Source organism: Diplotaxodon limnothrissa, linkage group LG17, assembly GCF_057381915.1.
Source record: "Diplotaxodon limnothrissa isolate DT_005_m linkage group LG17, D_limnothrissa_male_GT1.1, whole genome shotgun sequence".
Lineage (NCBI taxonomy): Eukaryota > Metazoa > Chordata > Actinopteri > Cichliformes > Cichlidae > Diplotaxodon > Diplotaxodon limnothrissa.
In genome coordinates, this window is record NC_140612.1 from 15,614,194 (window position 1) to 15,639,179 (window position 24,986).

The 24,986-nt window shown below is 39.4% G+C and overlaps 1 protein-coding gene across 3 annotated transcripts in view; it reads right to left on the minus strand.

Moving 5' to 3' along the window:
- mast2 (microtubule associated serine/threonine kinase 2) overlaps positions 1-24,986 on the minus strand; it is a 143,152-nt gene that overhangs the window by 62,083 nt on the left and 56,083 nt on the right. For all 3 annotated transcript variants that reach the window (XM_085376302.1, XM_085376301.1, XM_085376300.1), the window contains exon 4: positions 7,201-7,232. In XM_085376302.1, coding sequence (XP_085232428.1) covers positions 7,201-7,232 — 32 coding nt within the window. The remainder of the gene's footprint in view (positions 1-7,200; positions 7,233-24,986) is intronic.

The following is a 24,986-nucleotide window of genomic DNA, read 5'->3' on the forward strand; positions in this document are numbered from 1 at the left end:
CGGAAAAATATCGTCACAAAACAAAAATGTAATTACAAAGTAATAATTAATCCTGAAACAAAAACAAAAAATTACAATGGTTCAGGACCACTGAGGAGCTCTAGTGATCTGCACAGGAAAGAAAGCAATAATGCCTGGTGTTGGGCCAAGGGTTATTAAGGGAGGTGTTGAAGACTGTGTGTCCTTGAAGTGATAGGTCCGTCTGATACACACATATTGGTAGTGGATCTTCCACTCAGGTCACACCAGATGGTATTTCCCATAGAGAAATACAGAGTGACGCCTGAAAGAGAACACAGGCTCCCTCTCAGTTAGGGAGGGTTCCTCATCTGAACTAAACACCACGAACTTGTTGGTTGTGTAGAAACTATACTTTTTTCAGTAACCGGCTGACAGTATAACAATTATACTGCCTGAACATACACCACCCGAGCAGAAGTCACTACTAAGTGTCCCCAACATATTGTCTGACTGCCTGCAGATGTCCCCTCACAGCAGGTAGAAAGCCTCACATACTAACTTCTCACAGCCAGAGATGGCTGGACACAGTCTTGGATCAGCTTCAAAGAGCTCTGTAAGTACTCCCAGGGAGGCACCGGGTCAGCTGGTAGACTGAGCTAAGTCATAGCACTAATGTGGATAGAATTGGTCTGACTCAATCAGTTTTGTCTAACTCACTGGGTTACAGTGAGTGGTAGTGATAAGAAGCACACACTGTTTTAGGTTTAAATTCAGCTGTCAGTTGTCACAGCTATGCAGGGCAGAATGACCTTATGGTGTTGATCTCCACGTCCCCTCCCCCCTGCTGGATGGGGCAGAGTGGGAGAGACCACCTACTGGGAGGTCAAGGGCTGCACACATTTTAGTATCTGCAGTTTTTACCTAACATACTGTAAGGCCATCTGTGGTGTGCCTCTATAGTTTTTAACACACCAATTTTGGAAGCAGAATTAAAGACAAAGTCATCATCAAATGCTAGCCTGGAAACTAAGTCACACCAGCTGGCACAGCAGTGAAAAAACAACACTGTGTCCCAAATATTAGTGTGGAGCAGTCTGACCAGTAGGTTTTTGGAAGGTTTGTAGTGACAGTGTCACATAAAGTTGATTGAGATGAGCTGAAAAATACCACTGAATATTATGCAGTGTAAGATGATGCATGTTGCTTCTCTATATTAACACGAACATATCAGTCAACTCGAAAGCTTGGGGGGGGGGGGGGGGGGGGGGGTTGTCTGTGCTTCTTATTTTAAATAACAGCAGTGTGCAAATTATTATATATAAATATTGCAATATATTATTATTATTAATATTTAATTATTCTGGAAGTTAGCTACAATATATCTTCTTAAAGGCCAGCATTGCCTCAATAATTTGTTCAAACCTCCACAGAAAGTAAGAAAAAACAACATTGGCTGTATACACATGTGAAAGAGTGCAAGCACAGAGTCACAGTAATCTGTTAAGCTGGTGAAGGATTTCCCTCCCTGCTGGGATCTCACTCTGATACCTTCTCGTGTTCATGGCTCCTCATGGTTTCCATTTCACTGACACACTATGTATGTACACTATGTGTGTTCAGCACTGTGAATGTATGTGGGTCATTGATGTGTCACCTACACAAAGTTTCCGTCTTTATTTGAAAATATTAAAGTTTAAATTGATATCAACATCTCACTCATGTATGCACTAACTTTCAATTCCCAAAAGCAATATGTAATTTTTTATATTTTATATCATCAATGCTTTTAATTCTCTTCTTTGGTATCAATTTTTTGTTGTCTTAAATGGATCATATGAATATTTAATATATGAAGAGACTTTGTCCAATGATGTCCAGTTTGTGAAATACAGCATGTGGGTAAACAATAAAAACATCTGTTGGGGATGTTATTTGAAATTAATGTAAAGACAAAGCTAAGCCTCTTAAACGTCTGGTTGGCCTGCAGTTTGCTAATGTTGCTAACTCTTTTTAAAGTGCTAAATGTACTGTGGACTGTGGGAACTTGGTCACTATTAGTGATTATGAACGTGCCATGAAGTACGAAGTGGCCCAACATCAGTTCCTGAGCTTGTCCTATTCCTATAAGCTTAAGATGAGCACTTTTCTGTTATTTTCCTCTTAAAATAGAGACTAAACAGATAAATCACAATATTCACATTATTGATCTTGAGGTGGTACTTGTATATAAGAATACCTCTGTCTGTTTAGCACAAATAAACGAGAAGGAAATGGGATACGGCTCTTGTTGTGTTGATATGAACCTAATCTTCATTCGCTTTCACACACAAATTTGAACATGCCGTGTACACACACTCTTACTGGAGGCGAAGTTGCGGGGCTCCTGATCGCTCCCTCCTCCTCTTCATCTTGTGTACTGGGACAAATGAATCAGCTGTAATCGTTAATAATCCACCCGCCTGTATCAGCTCATCTGTCGGTCAAATACATACTGACCACTGAGCAGCTCCTCCAAAGGACCAGAAACTCTCATGTAGTTTAGTTTTCCATGGGTCAGACTGCTGACAGCACCTTCATGTATAAAAGAATGAGCTTAGCCTGTGCTACGTCAGCACCTACTCTTATCTCCACACAGAGACTCAGCTGTATGAGGTATCTGGGGTAGACTGCTCTTCCACCGGCAAGCATGGGCTTGCTAATTCACAAACACACACAAACAGAGTGTGGAGCTACGTGCAAGCAACACACATATTTATCTGAGCTGGATAAACAAATTTGGTGTGTGTTACACAAACTCAATTGACCTTTCCTCCTTCTCATTTTGTCTTCCTCTGATGAATCCAAAGTCTGTTAAAAACACAAAAGAAATCCTTTTGTTTCTCTTCTTGCATAAAACGTAATCCCAAAGTCAGAGAGAACATTACGTTCTGTGTTGTCCCATCAAGTCAGAAAAGAAAAAGGACCAACTCCTTAGTTATCAGCTCCTGTTACCGCTCAGCCATAGCAAAAGTTTGGAGGAAGTGTCCTGCCTGCACGTCCCCAGGAACAGAGTGCCTGCCAGAACCTCCCCGGGTACAGCCGGCCCTGCTAATCTCCCTTCAGTTCCTTAAAAGTCTCAGCCTGTTTGGGATCAGACCGTCCAAGAGAACTGACTACAGAGGGACGGGTGAACAGAAGGCTCGAGGGAGGGGTCAAACAGGGAGGTGGGAAGATAAAGAGTGGAGTAAAGCCTGACGTCTCCTTCTGTGCCGTTTGGCTTGGCTTATTATGGGAGAATTTCTAGAGAACATTATATCTGGAGAAAATATAATGTTTGAAAGAGTGTTTTAATGCTTTTTAACCTGTTTAAACTTTTATTCCACATGGTTTTTCTTTTGGGGTTGTCTTTGTGTTTTGCTTTGTTTTTTTTGTGAGGTTTTTCTTGTGTTAGATTATGTAAAATAACTGACAATGACTGGGATATGTTAGAAATTAAACAGTTTAACAGAAAACACTGCTTAACCACTTTTCAAACTCAGTCTTATTTTTTATTCCTGTCACATTTACCAAACTCCTACAAAGTCCTACAATTTTTATGGATTCAACCTAAAATTATTTTTAACCGACTCCTCTTCAGATGGTGTTTTTCTTTGGGTCAGGTTTTGAGCGTACGTTAACACCTAAAAGAGAAAAGTCAACACAGGAGACACTTTCATGATGCTATATTAGAGCATGTGTGAGGTACAGCTGTCCACTTTCTGTCTCTATTCTCATTTCCGAGAAGCTTTGGTACACTGCTAAGCGCGACGGGCTAAATGCAGCTCATAAGCCACATCGCTAAGTCATAAACAATGACTCCAATCACAGCTGGCTTTGGCTGCGTAGTGAAACACATGCACACACAGTTCGGTTCATTTGGAGTGATTACTGAGCTAATATAGAAGCTGCAGCAGGACACGAGAATGCCATTAGAAACTATACTGGGTCTTTGTGTTTGCCTCTGGACTTGGAAAAGTTAGATTAAGGGGTCTGGTGGGGTCAGAATTTATTAGTGGAAGTTAAAATTAAGGTCACTGAGGATTCTCACAAAATAAAAGTGAGCATGAGTGTCACATGATTCCCCCACTGAGCTCCTTTGCAAGCCCCCAAACAAAGAACACTTTTTCTAAATGTCATCTTGCGTGTGTGTAACTGACCTTATCCCATCTTGTTACTGACGTTTGAACACAGCAAGTTTAACATGGAGGGGTGAAGCCAAATTGTAATTCAATTAGAATTTTTTAGTACCAGAATAATAAAGTAAAATCAACTGCTTATTCAGGCCAGTAGATGGTGCTGCTGAGTTTCTAGTGAGGTAAGCAGAGTTGAGATTGCTCATTAAACAAACATGGTGGGCTCTGAGGAAGAAGTTAGAACAACCATCTGAGTTTAATTTAAACTCATGGGCTTCTTTTGGATTTTTTAACAACGCTGGGACAAAGAGACGGAAATGAAAAACAGCCTAATATTCACGGAACCAATGATCAGCTCTGTAGAGTCAAAGATTCGAAAGGAACAATGGGAGGGGGAAAAGTTGTTTTGGGGTTGTTGCTACAGCAACCATTTTTATACTTTGAGTGTTTGTTTGTTGAAATTTACCACAATTTTGGTGGGCTGGGATCAGAAAAGAGTTCAAACATTGGGCACAATTTTATACACCACCAGAGCCAGGAGGAAAAAAGATCTAAAGAAATACACGTTTACATCTTATGCTCTGGGTTTGGTCACGATTTTAGCAGCCTTTCTCAGTACTGCTGATGCTAAATATTCCTTAAAATATTCCTAAAAATGCATTTCATTTCATATGATTTTCTCATCATACTTGGAATTGCAGCCTCACAGGCCTCAAATGCCTGGAAAAGATGAAATATACATCAGTAGTTCCCACGTTGCTCATTAATGGAAGTTGTTCATGTGAGACGAGGGTTTATCCTGGAAGATAATGCGAATTGTGAAGATGATTGTGGGAAATCTTTTGATTTGCAAGTAACACAGAAACCATCCAATCTTAGCTAAATGGTGTTTACTTTAACCAAACAAAGAAGTAATGAATATCAATGTTCATTGAGAGTCACATCAAACAGAGTCAACACCTTGTGTATTAATGTGATTGGCCAATAAAGCTGATTCTAATATAGGGCTTCAGCTATCATAGCAGACAATGATGCAAATATTTTAGTGATCCTGTGAAATCAACTTGCAATTTCTCTGCCTTTGAAATGGAAGCTCAAAGATGGGGGCCAGGTCTGAGACCACTTGCCATTTTCCAGCTGACTTCGGTGCATAGATATGCCAAATAAACTGGGAACAAATGGCAATAAGGCAGTTTCTGATCAATCTGGGTCAAGCTGGCATGTGCAATCTGTTTGCGATAGTGCTGCCGTGATAAACTGTGATAAATCTCAAATCTACTGCTGTCTGTTACAAATCTGTTCATCAGATGTGTAGTGCTGTACCAAAGCCAGCGACAGACTTCCCCATACCACACTGCACCACACGTCAGGTGTGACTATCTGCCACAGACTGGGCTGTTTCTAAAGAGGGCCGGTTCTCACACGGAGCCTTTTTACTGTACCTGAACATTACAAGCACTTTATACAACATGCCTCATTCATCTAATCACACACATTCATACAAGCATCTTCTGCTTCACACTCTGATAAATACACTGATTCTTTGGTACGCAAAGCAGGGATCAAACTACTGTGCTACAGCAAATTTATAATATACAATTATTAAAAAAAAATAGATGCCACTAGTACTGTACCTCATTTCCCCAAGTATGCCTCTTTTTATAAGACAAAATGAGACATGCTTTCTGGTGTTAGATGCACTGTAAACTACTCTAACAAACCTTAATAGCTCTGATTTGTGTGTTTTGTCGTTTCATGGAGCAGACAAGCAGCTACTTCTAATCTGTTCTAGAAAGCCCAAAAATTCTGTGCAATCATTTTCCAACCAGTGTTTTCCTGGTCATATGGAGATCATCGTCCTAATTTTATTCTAGTTTAACTAAAGCTTCATAGATTACTTTTTAATGACAGTAGGCAAGAATATATAATATTACCCAACACTAGTGCTGCTAGGGAAAACATTCCCTCAAGACATTTTTTAAGATATCAAGTTCTTGAGGAAGGCAAGAGGAAGGTTGCGAAGCATTTGATTCCTCATTTCCTAATGGACATGGAAGTTAACTTAACCTCCATCATTTCTGTTGAGACCTGCAAGAAAAAGTAATCGTTTTGAGAGAAGGTTCTTCTCTTACACTTTCCAGGAAGAAACAAGAAACCCTCTGCAGGACTGCAGAACAGCTTTAGGATGACTGAGCACATTCTGGCAGTGATTTGTTCTACTGTGAACCCACATCGGCACAAATATGGCCAAGAAAGACTCAGAAAACCTATAAAATTCAGAAAAAGGTTTTTTCAGTGAACAGAGAGACAAGACTAATTAATTAAATGACACAGGTCATGTGTGATTATAGCCCAGAAGTAATTTAAAATTCCTTCTGAGCTATAATCAGCAGAGGTATGTTTGTTAAATAAAGAGGGAGAGAAATGAATGAAAGAAAAACTGCTTTGGACATGTTACAAGAAGAACATAGTACCAGTATGAGGAAGAATGACTGAAGTGATTACACTGACCAGCTGATCTACCACAGAGTAACTCCATGCTGAAGGTTTTGCAAAGGCTCGCAAACTCCACATTACCTCAACATCAAGATAAATACAGAGAGACCTCGAAACACTGTCAAGGGAATGTGACTAAAGTGCAAACGCCTTTAATAATTTCTCTCAAAATATTAAACAAGTGCTTAAATGCCATTCTAGTGCAATCATCTGAACTGTTATGATGACTGCACTAGAATGGCATTTTCCCCAATGCATCTCTGACTTTTGGTAGGACTTATCAGCATGACATTACATTAGAACTTTGCCACGCACACACGCACAAAAAGATATAAATAGGCCTAAGCACACAAACAAACTTAGTGGCCTCTAAATAATAGCTCTTTATCCCTTCACTTGAAGCTCTGCTCAATACTAATGACCACTAAAGATGAAATTTAGGATGAAAGACATTGTTTTCCAAAGAAATTTAAAGGACCCGTACAGTCAGAGGTGTGTATAAAGTTGATTGCTTTGCACCATAAAAACGTTCCAACCATTTCCATATAAGGCTGGAAATAGACAAAAGGCAAAGAGAATGATGGGTACTTACAAGCTGCCTCTTCTGGGAAGGCTCAGTTCCTTCTGAAAAAAAAAAAGGCAGAAAGAAAGACACGGTGTCAATACTTGTAGCATTTTCCATTTGTCATTGTATGTCAAAAGCACTACATCTCTTTAGACATGACGAAATATCAGTTGGATCTTTTTGACCAAAAAGTGTCACTGTGACATAATTTATACAGGCAGCTTCAACATGAGACCCCCGGTCATTGTGGTTCAGTGCGACCAATATGACACCTGCGTAAGGGATTGAGACTTTACTGCTCAACCAAATGTTCTGATTAACAATTTCACTTCATTTCATTGCTGTCTTTTTGGCACATTTTTATCATTTGCCTTCTTTCCCACATGCTGAGACAAAGTCTGACTTTTGTTGAATGACAGTGAAGAAAGCAGTAAGAACTATTGCAAATTCAGCATCACTATCTTGTGCTGTGGATGCCACGCCCAATGCAAAACTGCATGTTTACACGAAGTCAAAGCCAGGTGAAGTCAAAGCTGTTTTTAGTCATGTTTTGTTCAGTTATTTATGAAGTCTTGAAAAATGGCCTCAAAAAAAGAAAGCTCATTATTACGAGACATAACAGCAGTTAAAATAACAGCAGTTTTATTGGTTAATGGAGCTTAAAAAAAAAGGAGGGTACATGAGAGTAAGAAGGTTTTACGTGAGATCAAATATGACTAATGTCTCCTTTAATTCTCACTGTATTTATTAAAGAAAGGAGTTATTATGGTCGCATTCATTCAAAAGCACTATGTGCTTCACATTCTAAATGCCTCTCAGTATTAACAATATGTTCCACCTAAACATACTCATTGTAGCACCTTTAATTTATTAGGATACTGTCATTGTTTAACCTCCTAGGACCTGGCGACCACATATGTGGACATTTGGGTTATTTAGACCAAAATACTCAATTTAGCTCTACAAGGGCCTGATATCCACTTACGAGGACATTATGCTGCTACTGTTCTATCGAAGTTTTAAATGAATATCCTCATATGTGGCTCTCATTTCTCTTAGAAACAAAAATCAGGTTAAAAAAAAAAATTAGGTATTTCTTTGTTTTTACATTCATCGGGCCCCAATATGCCCAAATATCAAAGAGAAATCAAAAATGCATGCAGTGGAAGAGTTCGGGTCTTAGAAGGTTAAACATCTGGCATTCAAACTGAAGTCAAGTAACTTTTACTGCGTTGGTAACGTAAATGTAAAATGAACGCGTGCGTTCAATCAAAGATTGACAAGAACTCAGTTTACAAAATGGTGAGTTTATTTGTTCAAGTGTGATGTACTGTCAACAAGTGACCACACAGTGGCAGTGCAGTGCTTTTACAATCATGGGTAGGCACCAACACTCATAAGTTGAGAAGTAATGAGGCAAAACAAAAAAGCAACTCATAAGAAGCAACAGACATTTCCAAGTGTGAGCACGTAAGCAGAGTCTTGATTTATATTGAGTATTACTTTCTTTAATGCATGAATGTCAGTATGAGTGAAACAGTGTTGCCCAACTCAGCCCGAAAGCAACATTACAGCCCTCATAGAGAGCACGTTTAGTCAATACTGCTAATCAGTGTTTCTGTGGCAGATATCAGGTGTGTGTGTGTGTGTGTGTGTGTGGTATTGTCCTATAGCTTAAGCTGATAGACCCTGACGAAGTGTTAATGGTGTTTTTCCAACTACAACGGTTGGGAACCCAGCAAGCCACAGTTTAAACATCTGATGATCTCCCCTACACACATGCACGCACACACACACACACACACACACGCACACACAAAAGAAAAGTGCTGACATGACAATTTCTGTTTGCTTTGAAACCATCCCTGGAAATATTAATTTACCAACTGATTAGAACTACAAATAAAAAAATAACGTTTATTTTTTTATCAATTACTTATCTTACAAACAGTGGTTTATGTCTGAGTGTCTGCACCATTTAGAAAATTATACTACATCTGAAACATTACATTTTTAGATGACCATCTAAATGCCCACATCCATAGATGTATATGACTAAGCATAACTGTGATTTTGTACATCAGGGTTTTGGTTCAGCCATGGCAGGGATGAAAAATGCAGCACCCCCTAATCAGGATCAGTTTTAATCTTGTTCTTTGAGTTTTAAAGTAATCATTCACTGCCACATTGATTTAGAAGACTCTCTATCAGGAGAGAGAGAGAGAGAGAGAGAGCGAGAGATACCTCTTGGCTCTGTTTTTAAACCTGGGACGTGGGACGGCTGTGTGATCTGAGTCAGATAGGCTCTCTTCATATCTCTCTGCACAGATAAGCTTAATGGGCATAATGGAGTTCAGCTGAAGTAGAGTGAGTGGGTGAGTGAGAGTGCAGCAGAAGTCTGCAGAGGTGTGCTATGATAACATCAATCAAAATGTGGCTTTTTTTTGGTTTTCACTTAGCCAAGCACAGAACAGAATCACAAATTGACCAATTAGCTTGTTTGTGTGTGTGTGTGTGTGTGTGTGCGTGCGTGCGTGCGTGCGTGCGTGTGTGCGCCTGTGTTCGTTCCTGTAGGTCAGGCTGGAACCAGGAATCCTGTCAGTCATGTAAACAGATTTCGTTCAATCCCAGAGGGACGGGAAATGGCTCGAGTCTCAAAAAGAGCAGCTCCCTTTTTTTTTTTTTTTTAAATAATCCTAATCATGTTTCCCTCACGCCTATGTTTACACTGCTGTTGTAAATACCTCGAGACACAAGATTCATTACGACCTTTCTTTCCCCTACTTATTAACATTTTCTAAAAAATTAAAAAATAAGAAGAAATACAAACTCACATTACCCTTGAACTACCCTGATTCCTTTAGATTTGGATTCCAAGGAACCATAGATAATTTCTTACAGAGGTCTTGAGCAATATTTCCCTATGCTTTTTGAAAGTTTTTCTTTGGACACTGACTGCTTCTTCACTCATTTTCAGTCAAGCTCTTGTATCTGATTATTTTCCTGACCAATGATTTGAGTCATTCGGGTATATTAAAAAAAACATTTTAGTTAAGGGATGAACCAGTGTTGTGTCTTCATATAACAAACGCCTTGACAAAGAAAATTTTAAACTGCATCTTTAGGCGCTTAGTTACTAGCAGGTTGTGACAAAAACATATTTGCTGTTTCCATCTCTTTAGTTGAGTGCACACACAAAAAAAGCCAAAAATAAGTCCCAAAGTTGGTACAGTTTATCTTGACATGCTGTGTGGTGTACCCTTAAAAACCTGAAGAAATTAAATAAGCAGGAAAAAAAATGACAGCAGGCGAATAGCAACACAGAATTGAGGAGAAAAATGCAGCAAAGACCGCACACAGAACCCATAAGATTGGTTCTGTGCTACTGTTCGCTGAAGACTAATCAGAAATGGTTCTTAGTGGACGGGTGGCTGTCAGGAAACCATTCTTAAGGAAAGGAGGGATGAAGTTTGCCAAATTACACAAGAACTGGAGTCAAAATCAGAAGTAACAGGTTTTATGGAGTCATGAATCCAAATTTGCTATTTTTGATTCAAATCGTCATCAATATATATGGAGTATATATAGAGAGAGAGAGGCGCAAAAGTGAGTGTCTACAGCCATATTTAAAACCAAAATGATTATGAACACAGAAGAATGCTGATGTTGATCCACCATAAGTGTCTTACTGGCTTCATTTTTCAGCAGGACAATGATTTCAGACACATTACCACTGCATTAAAAGCATACATGGACAGAAGCACACAATGGAACTATGAGTCATGGATTGGAGTCCTTAACTTTACTGGATCAGTATTGACAGAGACTGGAACAAAATGAAGCCGATACCTATTGTACTTCTAGAAGTTTGGAAAACTATTCTTGAAGAGAAGTTAAGAAAATGACAAGAAAACTTACCTAAGAGAGTCTAGGGTATGATGAAGAATTGAGGTGGCCATACCAAATGCTGACTGTCACGCTCAAAAGAATTTTACACTTTTTGCTTTAGCCTTAGATACTGTGTTTCCGTGTCTGTTAGGGCATACTTCCATAAATTATTGCAGCCATTCGTACCTTCAGGCTGTCTCAAGATTTTTGCACAGTACAGTTAATCACTAACCATATCACTACGCCTGTTACTTTTAGGCCTAAAGACTTAGGGCCATTACACGCCAAGCACACTGCGAACCTGTCGTTAAGGGTACATGAGAGACACACGCCAAACTCATTGTGTTTTTGATGGGGGGGGGAAGGTACTTTGAAAATAATAAAGTCAACATCAAGCAATGATGATCCTGATGTTAAAAAAAATAATCAGGCTTAAAAAACAGAGATTATCCATTCTCATAAGAAGGCAGCAGCACTGAGATTACTTTTACCATTCCCATATCATTGCATAGTATCCGGTTGTTCAGTCTGACGTCACTAGCCGTGTCTGGGTCTAAACTCCGCTGCAGGTCCATATATCAAACGATCACTATGGCATTACTGAGAGTTGAAAAACTGTCTAAAGTCTTTCATCTTTAATAAAATGATCAGTGTTCTGCTCTACCAGGTGTAACAATTGAGTTTAACATCCAGGCATCCATGAAAACGGAATTTATGACATTTAACGGAGTTAGAAGTTAGCAGGGAGTTAGCTCGCTAGCTTCTATCTAAATACAATATAGCATGTCCTGACTGCGGGGTTTTGGAAACAAATTAAAACGTACAGCTCTGTTATCACTTCCAGCATAAATGAAGACAGAAAACTAAACAGCAGTGACGTTTGTAGGGTTACTGAAGTTGGGCTAGCTGGTATATAATGATGTGCTGCGTGACCGCTAGCGACACAGCTATGTTAGCATAATATAAACAAGCTAACTTTTTTCCCCACTCGATAAAAGTTAACGTGAGTGTTCTCGGAGGTCAGAAACAAATGTAATCGCATGGCAAGATGCTGTAAAAGGACCAAACTTCAGCCAGGAGAACAACTGAGATAATCCATCCACAATACGAGGTTAGTCATTCATATACTGCTGCATGGGCTGGGCTGCAGTTACATCCTAAGGTTTTAAAAACTGAGCTTAAATAAATGATTAGCGGTAATAAAAGCCGAGGGAGGTCAACAGTGATCACTGACTGTTTTAGGAGCTTTTTGAGATCAAATAGAAGAAAATACATAACATTAAACATGTTAACAACACAAAAGCCATATTAAACGCAGACTACTTTAGACCCGGAAGTAGGATTCGTCGCGTCATCACTGAACAACCGGATTGATGCATGTTTTAATCTATGATCGCACTTGTTGCTGAATGCAGTTGTCTCATTGGGGCCGATTAATCGGTTCTGACCAAACAAAAATCTGAAAAAAATCAAAAAACAATATTAAATAAAATTTACATATTCTTAAAAAACTCTTCCCTACCTTTGTTATCCATCTTCAGCGTCTCAACCTTCATGTTATTACCATTACATTAGTCTCTACCTGTTTTGTACTTCACCCCCTCACTTTAACTCTCCTGTTTGCATTAACAGCAGAGAGGAAAGCGACAGGAAAACGGAAAAGAGGTCTGTCTGTGTGTTTAAGTACTTTAAGCTCTTATCAGCCATCCGCCTACACAGAGATCTGTAATGTGAAATGATGTTCGTCTGAAACATTTGTTTGAAGGTTTATTGCTTTATATTGTATGTTTTCTGTGTTTTGCAGCTGTTCATATATGATAATCAATAATAATAGTCAGAGGGAAGCCTGACAAGGGAAAAGAGGTGTAAGCCTTATTACCTAAGTGACAGAACTGTTAAGGTGATGTTCTTTTTATAAAATGTTGTGTTCGTTTTGTGCCACATGTAGTGGGAACTTTCCACATAGTTCAGATTTTATCTTGTCCGAACACAGAATATTTTCCCAAAAGTCTTACGGATCGTGGCACTTGATAAAAAAAAAAGCCAGTGGGATTAGTTTATGTGTTTGCATTTTTGCAGAAAATACAAGTTTATGTATACTTACTTTAGCATGATAATCTCCACAAATAACACAACTTGTGATTTAAAATGACAGAGGAAATGAAAGCGGCTATAAAGAATCTACACCACTTTCACATGATATCAGTATCACCAGCACTAAGGTTCTGTGTTCCCAACAGCTTCTGCAGCTTCATTTAGCAATATGTTAGCAAATGCCTACTTCATTTCAACTTTCTTGTGCTTCAACCACAAGAAGATTACTAAAACATGTAGTCATGGCCCACAGAGCTCTGATTTAATTATTGCAGACTCAGAGGAGACAAACACAGAGTCAGCCGTAAAACACATTTTTAACTGACTGATTTTACTAATGAATCTATCTGGGTCCCATCTTAGGACTTGCAAAGCTTAGTGCCAGAAGCACCTCATACTGGTAGTCTGTGATTCTGCCATTCCAGACAGCTGTGGTAGTCAACAATCATCGGTGTATTCATGGCAGCCTCATAGTGATTTGCCAAGTGTGTGATAGATAGTTCAGGAAATGGAGCAACAGCAAACCCATTACAGCCAACTGGGGCTGAGCTGACACACTGTCAGCAGGTGAGAGAGATAAAGAGTCGAGATTCTCCAACAAACACCTAATAGACAGGAGGGCTGACCATCACCACACAGTCAGATGGGACTGGGCAGCTGTTTTCTGCTGCACCACTCCTGCTGATTGTACTGTAGCAGTGAGTGAGCTGATTCAGCTGAAACCAGTCCCATTCTTAACTCTTTGAATGTGTGCTCTCAAATTTGCTCTCAAATTGTACAGAGAGCACTTCCAAGGATCAAAATCAAGTCATAAAAGGGCTTCTATCGAGGGATCTGTACTAAAAACTGTCCAGAGGTGCACAAGAAGATGCCACTAAACATTAGATTGGCCAGATTTAAATCAGGTGTCTTTGTAAAAGAGAATTTCAATTCTGAGAAACATGAAAATAAAAATGTGACTGTGAAACAAGCAAACAAAACATTTTTCATGTTTTCTTACGAATCAAAACACTAGCTCGGTGGTATCATCATACTTGCAAGCTCTGATAACAAACACTCACCCAGACACAAAAGCAGCAGCATTTATTCAAGAAACAGGTCTTTAGTACCAAAGAGTCCCATGAGAATAGCTTTTCTTCTGAGTGTGTGTTACAGTGCGCGTAGACTATGTGCAAAATGTCTGCATCTAACCAATTTATGTGCACTGCATGCACACAACTGTGCCACCCAAGGGCCTGATCATAATAACATGTTTTAGTTCAACTAAAAACATGCAATTAACTGGAGGATGCAGGGGAGCTGAGCTCCACCAGAGACAATTAGAGCTGCAGCAGCAGCCAGCAGGCAGAATTCATTATCAACACAGTGAATATTGATGACAAAACAGTGACAACAAAGAGACTCCACGATGGCACACAGTGCACAAACAAGACACAGAGCCGAGGCTTAGAAACACGCTGATGTTTACCAACTTGATATTTCATGTGAAAATTGTCCAGTCGAAGAGGAGAGTACAGACAGTGCAGAGAAGTCACACTCTCAATGTGCTAAAACAAAAGATAAAAGATGCCAAAACTGAATGTTTCATTTTACATCTACTGTCTTTAAAAGCTTTTAAATGAAATCAACATCAATCACAAACTTAATTTCAAGTACTTTAAGTAGTCCGTTACACCATTTGTCCATCAACAGAAATGATTGAAGCTCTTCAGCTAACTACAGTTAATCCTCCTGCCAATGTGGAGGTCTTTAAAACAAGCTTTAAAGCCACTGAGTAATACACATGTGACCTGTGAATGTGAAGGACATCTCTAGTCAATCACACACTGTATATAAAAATGCTGCTATTCATATGGAACATGCTGCAGTGATCAGTATATCTACTGTATGATCAGTATCACAGTATCCTTCTGCGTGCTGGCCTGAGTACAGCCCACTTTCGGATGCCTAAACTATTTGGTAATGACATGAGCACGAACATGGTGAGCTGAGACGCGTTCATTACAATAACAACATGCTACATGTTTCCATCACTTGTCTGTTGGTCAAAATCTGATAAATTACTTCATTTATTATTAACAGCATTAATAACTTAAATGCATCGTTGGCCACACCAGTCACCTCACTGCAGCCTAATTTTATTATTGTGTAATCAATCCAGCTCAGCTTCTGGTGACTAACTCGGTTTGGCCTTGGTTTGAGAAAACAGCTGTTACAAATCAATCTTAGCAGTAACCAGACACGGACAAGGAAAGGCTTTGTAAACGATTACGTCATCCCACATACAGCACCATTACAAAGGCATATTTTCACAAATTAAAGTCTAAAGACTTGAGGCTGAGTTGGCTGAGTAATCTCTGATAATTACAGTAACATTTGTTTTCTTCTCATGTGCTGGTACAGAACGATGAGGTCATCACTCTGGGAAGGATGCGGAAGTGCAAAATGCGGAAGTCATGTTTTTCAGGACTCTGCACTGGTATTACGATTGATGGGTAAATTTAAAAAAAAAATCTATTAAACAAAACAAAAAAAAAGCAAAATAAAGGCAGACTATCCATTTGCCACTTATTGACTAAATATTTTTTTCTTTGTCTTTTAACAGGGTCATTTTTATTAAACTGAACATTACTGTACGTGGCCTAATAAAATACACTAATACAACTGGTCACAATATTAACCTATGTGCATCAGGACAACAGGTATACAGAAACTTCAAATTTGAATTAAAGAGAAAGCGAGTAAGAAAATGTAGGCTGTATTAATGAAATGCTAATACTTATACATATATAATACAAATCTGAGATGAATACGGGGATGTTTCTATAATAATAATAAAAAAAACTTTAAATGAGTTTTCTAATGAATTATTATTTAATTTACTTCTGCAATCCCAAGCAGCAATGCCGCCGTTGAATAATGGTATACCACAGTACCGCGGGGAAATTAAGAATGAAAACACAGCATACGAAAATATATGGGGAAAAAAACGATAGGAAATCAGAGCAGGAAAATGTACTTTTAAGGTGAAATACAGTATTTAGTGGTAGCAACATAAAGTTGCACTAAGTGAATGAGCTAACGATGTGGTCCATTTTGAGGACATGAGCAGAGTCCTAATGATTGCTCTGCTGCTGCTTTACAGCCAACAGGAGACACTCTGAGCTCCAGAAAAAGGCCCGTCGGGACCAGTAAGACTCTAACTGGGGGCTGTGTGGGTACCATGGAAAGCGTTATAATTTACCTGGGCCACACACACTGACACATTAATACAACTAGTCTCCCTTCCTCAGAAAGCAAAGTGTCTGTGTAAGTGTCACCAGGGGGATGACATCCATTTAGGATGCCTTTTAATCTCCCAAATGAACAGATATAACTCTCCCAACACTAATGCTAATGAACCCAATTACTGTGTTTGTGCACTAATGTGTCATTACAGACATTTTAAATGTGTGCTTGTGTTTTCAATGATTAACATGACTGAGTGAATACAAAGTGGGACTCTTCTTTTACAGCCTCCTCTCAGTTAAAAGCGCAGCTGTGGCCAGCCAATGTTAAAGTCTTTACGTGACGGCGGACCTTTCTAATCACTACTTTCTAAAAGCAGTATTCAGTACTGTATGTCCTCCATCAGTTAGTTTCAACTGTTTCAAATTTTTTTTTTTTTTTTTAGTTAGCAACAAATGAGCATTTTTAAATAAAACGTGTGGCTAATCAGATGAACAATACAAAGTATAAAAGATTGTAATGTGCTACAATGTTAAGTTGCAAAAAACTCCCAAAAAGGTTAAATTCCAGAGGATTTTTAAGGTGCTCCATTTTATACTGCATCTGTAATAAGTTTCACTCATAGTTTAGCCATGGGCAGATGGCAGAAAGCTAACGTTAGTATATATGTGTAGTGTAGTGTAGACTGAGCTAAAGGCATTCACCGCTGACCGTCCAGTATAGCACAGTGAGTTCAGTACAAAATCTTATGGTCAGCATGTCCTGAGAACCAAACTGTCAAAGGACTATTTATGTTGATGTTCAAGTGCTCCTGAAAAAATAGACAATACTACATCTACCTGCAACGGTTTGGCTGTGCAACGTAAGCTATAACATGCTAGCAGAGTTAGCCTCAAAAGCTACAGGGTTTTCCATGCTTTTTTAATTCTTAAACATCAATATATTGACACACTAAATGGTTCCCCACCAAATCTGGAGATGGATGATGTTTCCCAAAAAGCAGAGGACACTGCTTTTTTTTTCTTTTCTTTTTTTTTTTTTTAAATGCAGCAATTGTGTCTTATGTGTATTCTTAAAGCTGCAAAGCTAGGAGATTCAAACCCGCAAGACAGCAAAAGCTTTGTCTGTTTATTTAAGTTGAAGCTTTTCTAACAGCTTCTACTTCACTTGTCTAACCATATTTTACTACATTTATTTCATTTATGTCAGAATGATTGACGTGCTTTAGCTGTCACACTAAAAATTATGGCCATATTTTTTTTGTTTGTTTTTTTAAGTAACTGCTGCATTCATGGACCATGAATTTCTGTACTATTACACATCTATATCTTACATCAGGCTGGTACATGAGAGAGAGGGCTGATGCCTCTTCATTAACAAGAACCAAATTACAGTAGAAATTATGTCCAAGAAGAAGAACAGCAAGGGTATTTATTGTCTGCTCTAATTTGGCATTCGAGTGGACATCAACTCGTCTATTTCTACAGCTACTGTTTCCTTACAGCTGCACCATTCATTCATCAGATTGCTCTCCACACTTCCTGTGACACTGCTGGATGTGCCTTCATGCAGCTGTGGGGTCTCTCAAACGGATGTCCAGAAGTGTACAGTTATCTAGAAAGCATGTTGGTACTTGTCCCCTGCACAGAGAAGACAAACTGCTAATTATTTTTATCCACGAACAACATCACGCACCTACCAACACACACACACACACACACACACACACACACACACAGAAAAGCGCGTATCTGGCTCCATCAGCTCATCGTAAGTTCCAGTAAGCCATCGCTTCCTCCAGCGAGATGCTAAAGTCACTATCAGAACCAGGAGTGAAAACAAGCTAATCCTAATTGGAATTTACACATTTAAATAGAATCTGCAATGCTTCACTGGAAGGGTTTTTATCTGCAGATAATACAGAGTGGGAGTGGCAGAGTGGAGGGGAGAGGAAGGGTTGCGTGCATGTGTGTGTGTGTGTGTGTGTGTGTGTGTGTGTGTGTGTGTGTGTGTGTGTGTGTGTGTCTATGCCTGAAAAAGAAAGAGAAAAAGAGTGAGAGAATGAGAGAGAGAGAGATTGGCAGGTGGATGGGAAACAAGCTTCCCTACAACAATTAAAACAAAGAGATGTCTGGTGTCTGTTTCAACATGCTGAGCTGAGCTGCTCCGCACTGGGACTGCGTATTCAGCATTCACAGAATTTGAGAGTGTGTGTTTGTGTGTCTGTGCGAAAGAAAGAAAAAGACAGAAACATGGACATATGCTTAACAGGACGTCAAAGTATGTAGGCCTCAAGTTTTCTTATCCACATCTGTTTTTACAGGGGAAAAAAGAAAGATAAAGGCTTTGACCTAAACCAACAATCTATAACAGTATGTGACATGGTTTGATAAAACCTTTTGATTATAATGAAATTATAAAGCAGAAGCCATTATAAAGCTCTTGAAGCTTTATTTACAGCAAGTAGAGGTCTTTTTCTTACACAGTTATCCAGCCTACACCCCATTTTAGGCAGATAAAGCCCAGATTGTATACGATACATAAAAAAATCAAAGACTTGTTGGCATGCATAGATCATCTCACTGGGTTACCTATATAATCAAAGCAGCTCATTAACAGCTTTCTCGTAAACATGTTTTTAAATTGATGACTTGGATGAGCGTCTCTTCCTGCAGGCAGTTTGGACACTACAGGTCCAGATGTTGACTCGGCGTAATGGGAATTCTTCCTGACTGACATAGGTGAGATTTTACCTCTGTCTTCTCCTGCATGCACACACGATCTGACGCAGCTCAGCAGCTTGTTTGTGATAACAGAACCGACATAGCCACGCGCACGGAGGCAGCAGCTTCACAAAAATGTGAAAAGTGGTTTTTGAAAAGGAGGTGAGGCTGCCTCGCTATGATGTGTGTGACCCAGATTTGAGCAGGGCACTCAGATGATGTTGGTGCGAACCTCTCTCTGCTTTGTATGAATACATTAAAGCAGCAGGCTGTGCTCAAGCGCATGTTACACAAATAAAGTGTTCCATATGTACCTTGTGTCTGTTACTCTTGTCATCCCTCTGATCTGGCCTCGCTCACGTCTACAGTTTCACTTTATTATGAAGAACCTGGACAAGTGTGCTCTGCTGCTCAGCCTGCAATTTCATCTTCATTTGGCTGAAAACTACTTCAATTTATGTCTTTCTGCTGCAAACTCACTCTTGCCTATCATACAATATATATACGAAGAGTAACACTGCTGTCACAACCAGATCAACACCCATGGTACAGGCTGAAACTGTTTTTCAAGCTCTAAATTATTACATTTTCATAAAATACAACACCTGCACTGAGGGTAACAGAGCCAAGGCACCAACTCACACCGCAAAAGCCACAAATACAACGTTAGTAACACAATAACCTCAACACTTACCAGAAAACATGTCAGGTTTGTCTTTATGTGTCAAAGAAAAAATTCGGAAGAACATCGCTACATATTTGTCTTTGTTTTTTTACAAAGCTAAATTTCTTTCATTTCGGTATTCATCACACCCCTAAATGTGTCACGTTCTCCATTTGCTTTCATGTTCAACAGAAGTCCTCCTTAAGTTACTTCAGTGTCGGCAAAATTAGAATACACAACAGAATTTTGTTTGAGTCTCCACTAAATAAAGAATTTTTAAAAAGCACTGCAGGCCAGAGGGCAAATCAGCTGTTTACCACAATGATAAGATAAAATGCCAAGCACCACGCAAAACAGTTCTTCCTGGTTCTGCCAGAGGTTTCTTCCTGTTAAAAGGAGTTTTTCCTTCCCACTGTCGCCAAAGTGCTTGCTCACAGGGGGGTCATATGATTGGGTTTTTCTCTGTATGTATTATTGTAGGATATACCTTACAATATAAAGCGCCTTGAGGCGACGGTTGTTGTGATTTGGCGCAACAAATAAGTCACTAGTCTAACAAATAAGACTAGTGACAGATCAAAGAGATGGAAGTGCAAAAAGGTGGATGATGAAATTCTGAAGCAAGAGAGCGGGACAAAAAATGAACTGATGAAGACTTTAATGGGATTCATTAAAATGGAAGAAAATGACAATGAACAGAGTGGCACAGAAGGAGAGAGACTAACGATTAGATAGTGAGATGAGACTGAAAAAGTGAGACAAAGAACAGTTTGATGGGCAGCTAAAGAGGGAAATGATTCCCAGGAGGGGAACCAGAAATAAGAAAGAGTGACATGTGATCTGTCTGCACGAGCATTCTTTCTCTGCCTCACCATCCCCCTTCTCTTCCTCCAATATGCTCTCTGGCAACCCCGCTCACAGGTCGTCCTCATTGTTACAGCTGATCTGCTTACAGTGTGTGAGGGGTCAGGGTGTAAAGAAAGCATAAGTATTGGGGTTGAAGAATGAGCAAATATCAGTGCACACTTGAGAGCACTCAGCCACTAAGGACTTCAGTAATTATCATCACCAGTTAGATTCCCCTCATTTGGGAGTATGAATCTATAAATCCAATTAAGCAAAGCAGCTAAAAGCAGCTAGCTTTGATTTCAGAACAAATACATATAATTCTTAAGATAGCTAGCTGTTTTTTCCTTATGGGAGTGCTTTCTATCTAACATCACACACATTCATACTCCAATGGATGCATCAGAGAACATCTTGAGGTTAGTATATTGCCAAAGGATATCTGGAATGCAGACTAGAGCACCAAGAGATCGAACCACCAACCTTGCAATTAGTAGCTGAGCTGCCCTACCTCCTACCTTACCTCCTGAGCTACAGCCATAACATTAGTTTCACTACTGCTAGCATGAGGTGATATCTGTGCCCTACTTAGGTTGCATAGACAGTCCAACTTCTCCAGGATGGCACATCAATATGTGGTATTTCCAGAAGGATTGTTGCGTCTCCTGCATGGAGGAGGTTCCAGGAGACTTTTAGTTACTATAGGAGAGCTGGACAGGGTTGTGGCAGGTCCTTAAACTATCAGGACTGGTATCTGCCTCTGCAAGATACCAGTGCAAGGAGGAAAAGGATGAGCACTACCACAGCCCAACAAAATGACCTACAGCAGGTGTAAATCTCTGACCAAACAATCAGAAACACACTTCATGAGGGTGGACTGATGTCTAGTCAGCCCTGTGCTCACTGCCTGGCACCATGGAGCCCGGACTACCCTGCCATATTATTTTCTTCTAGGGTGTCTTTGAATTCAGCCCTCTTTAGGTTGATAATATTTATTTTCTTGTTCCTAACACATTACCCAGTATAGTATATCAGTATAGATATCCAGCATGATTTTTCCCCATTGAGATCTGATGCGTTTCATACCCAGGGGTTTTCCAGGAAAACCCAATGATCTGTGAAGGAATTAGAAAAATATTAGGTATAGCTAAAGGCAATTAAGGAGGAAGAGCCCAATGTTAAAAAGACCACTTTAAAGAAGTTTGTCTGAAGGTGTAAGTTTCTTATAAATCAAAATGTAAATAAATGTTTATTGTTTTCTACATGCCACACAAAGTCTGAATGTTGCTCAGTATTTCGTGTAAGAAAAGAAACCGTCCTAAGGCAATGGAACTGATGCTGTGTCTTACAAGCAGGAACAGTGTGGTGTCTAGACATTCAATTTCACACTCCTTGAAGTTTACTGCCTGCTGGCTAAATGCAGCCATGTAGATTGACTCAACGAGTCGGAGGAGGAGAAAGGGGAGTGCTTCAGGGTTTACATATGTGTAGGCAGATGAGATGAGGTCTATACAATCAGCATTTTGTTCATATTCAGTGGGAGAAATAATGATTTGATCCCCTCCTGAATTTCCAAGAAAATCATGACTTAGAACACAGGTGTCGAACTCCAGGCCTCGAGGGCCGGTGTCCTGCAGGTTTTAGATGTGTCCTTGATCCAACACAGCTGATTTAAATGGCTAAATGACCTCCTCAACACGTCTTGATGTTCTCCAGAAGCCTGGTAATGAACTAATCATTTGATTCAGGTGTGTTGACCCAGGGTATTATCTAAAACCTGCAGGACACCGGCCCTCGAGGCCTGGCGTTCGACACCCCTGACTTAGAACTTTGCAGAGAACTTTACAAACTACCATTTGGCAACATGAAGCTTCAGCTTACTCCACAGATTTTCTACAGGAGACTAGTAGGTCAGCTAAAAGTTAGGCTATTGCAAGGCCTTAATGTGCTTCTTCTTTAGTCATTCCTTTGTAGCCTTGATGGTATGTCTTGGGTCATTATCATGCTGGAAGACCCATATGTGACCCATGGTTAGTTTTCTGGCTGAGGGAAAGAGGTTTTCATCCAAGATTTTACAGTATAGGGCTCCATCGCTTGGCCCCTCAACGTGGTGACGTTGTCCTGCTTTTCAGTAGGTAAACAATCTCAAAGCTCTTTGGTTCACATACAGCAATTTTCTTCCTCCAAACATGGCAAGTTGAGTAATGATAAGGAACTTGATTTTGTTTTCGTCTGACCACATTACTTTCTCCCAACTCTTTTATAAATAATTAATATATTCATTGTCAACATAAGACAGGCCTGTACATGTGCCTTCTTGTGCAGGGACCTTGTGGGTGCCACAAGGTATCAGTCTATTGAGGCATAGTGCGTCAGTGGTTACTGTGGTCACAACTGCCTTTAGATCATTAACAAGTTCCTCCCAAGTAGATTCCCCACCTTTCTCAAAAGCATCTATGCTCCAGATCTCCAGACCGAGGGTGACTTATATCTATTATTTTTTGTTTCTTTCAATTTGTAAAAAGGAACAAAGTGCCACTTACAAAACAAAGACTTAAAAAAGTCTGAAAGCAAAGCAGAAGAAGGGAGATTTAGAGAACAAAAAATAAAAAATCTTGCTTGTAGGTATCAAAAACAAACAATAGAATTTGTGTTCATAGTTTCAGCTTCTCCTTCCTGCTTTCCCTCATTCCATCCTCTTCTTCTTCCAGAACAAACAACAAGAGACCCAGCCAACTGTCAAAGTCCAGCTAAGGCTACTAAGCTCAGTTTAACCTGTTCTTGGGGCTGAATGTGGTGTTACAATATCTGCTCAATGAACATTTATACAAGCCCTGATCCCCAAACGGGCTCTTAAAGTATAACACATGGCTGCTACATATTCAGCTACACAACACATCTAAAAGTTTAAGAAAAAGTCCAGTTCATACAGGGAGCTCAAAACTTAGTATTTGTACATGAACGCTTCTGATTTTAATCATATTCCCAACATAGCGTTTATCTGGAACATCAGAAACATGGCTATTCACCCATATATATGCAGTTACCCTAACCTAACAGTTACCCTATGGGCTAAATCATGAACTCACTTTGGGTTTAGTTTGGAGAGTAAGAATGAAATTTAAAGAAGCTTCAAAAAACCCCAGTTGTTTTTAATGGCTATGATTAATGACGTTGACCATAGTCATGGTGTCATGTCACACTGCCCTGCACTGTTTTATTGCTATATTGTATGTACGGCATACAATATAGCAAGCATGTCATGCACGCTGTGCAAGAACAGTATATGAAAGTCACTAACAAAATTCTATATGAAACCACATTACTTTTTGCTTCATCAGCATTATAACGAGCCAATTTTGGAGTCTGTGTTGTGCTAGAAACTGAGCTTTTGTTGCAACTTGTAAGTAATGGATGCTGATGATGCTGAGTGCAATTAGCCTACCAGTCTTGGACTGTACTTCTAATAAAACTCAGTCCATAGGCTGGCAACCAGAAGACAACATTGTTTTAAAACTGTATTTTGCATTTTTAATGACTAACTACCAGGATATGATGCCTACATGTGCATACATATATCACATCTGAGGATGCTGTATAAGGTATTTGTATGCAAACACACTTATTACAAACTTGTACTTTTTTGTGCTAGAGGACCCAGAATCTCCTAAAGAGCACTTCAGTTTGGTAAAGGATCCCGGTGGTCTCAAGCTATATTTATATGAGCTGTTTGCTCAACTAGCAGTAATGTCCAAAGCCAGAGCTCATTCTCTTTCTCTTACCATTTCCAAGTATTCAGATATATGCATGTTTGAAGGAAAAGAATGCAATGCAGTGGTGCTTCTTCTCATCAAAATATAACAGAGGAAAAAGAAAAAAAACCCAAAACCTTCAGCAGAGGGTTAGCAAAACATACTAAATACCTACGACTCTTTATTTGTATATATTTGAAATGTGTGCTCTCACATCCAGATGCTGGGGCTGATGTGTACTCCCAGTGCCTCATTAGTGGGCTTTTATTTTTCCATGACGCAAAGTAGCCTCAAACTGTAAACTCTGAGCCATATTCAACACATTAAAGCTACTATGTATAAATTTGATAGAAATGTCAGTATTAAAACTGCTATCTATGTGTCTCATGGTAGTACAGTAATATAGCCATGTGCAGTACTTCAAGTAATTTATCGTATATAATTAGATGTCTTTAAAAACACTGATAAATACTAAATATTGATATTTAATTATTTAATTACTAAAATTATAGATACAATAGGTGCCAGCCTCAGTGTGAACCTGAGCTAGAAAAGCAGCTCAGAGGGATGGAGGTGGGGATGGATGGATGGATGAATGGATGGAATAAGGGGTAAACT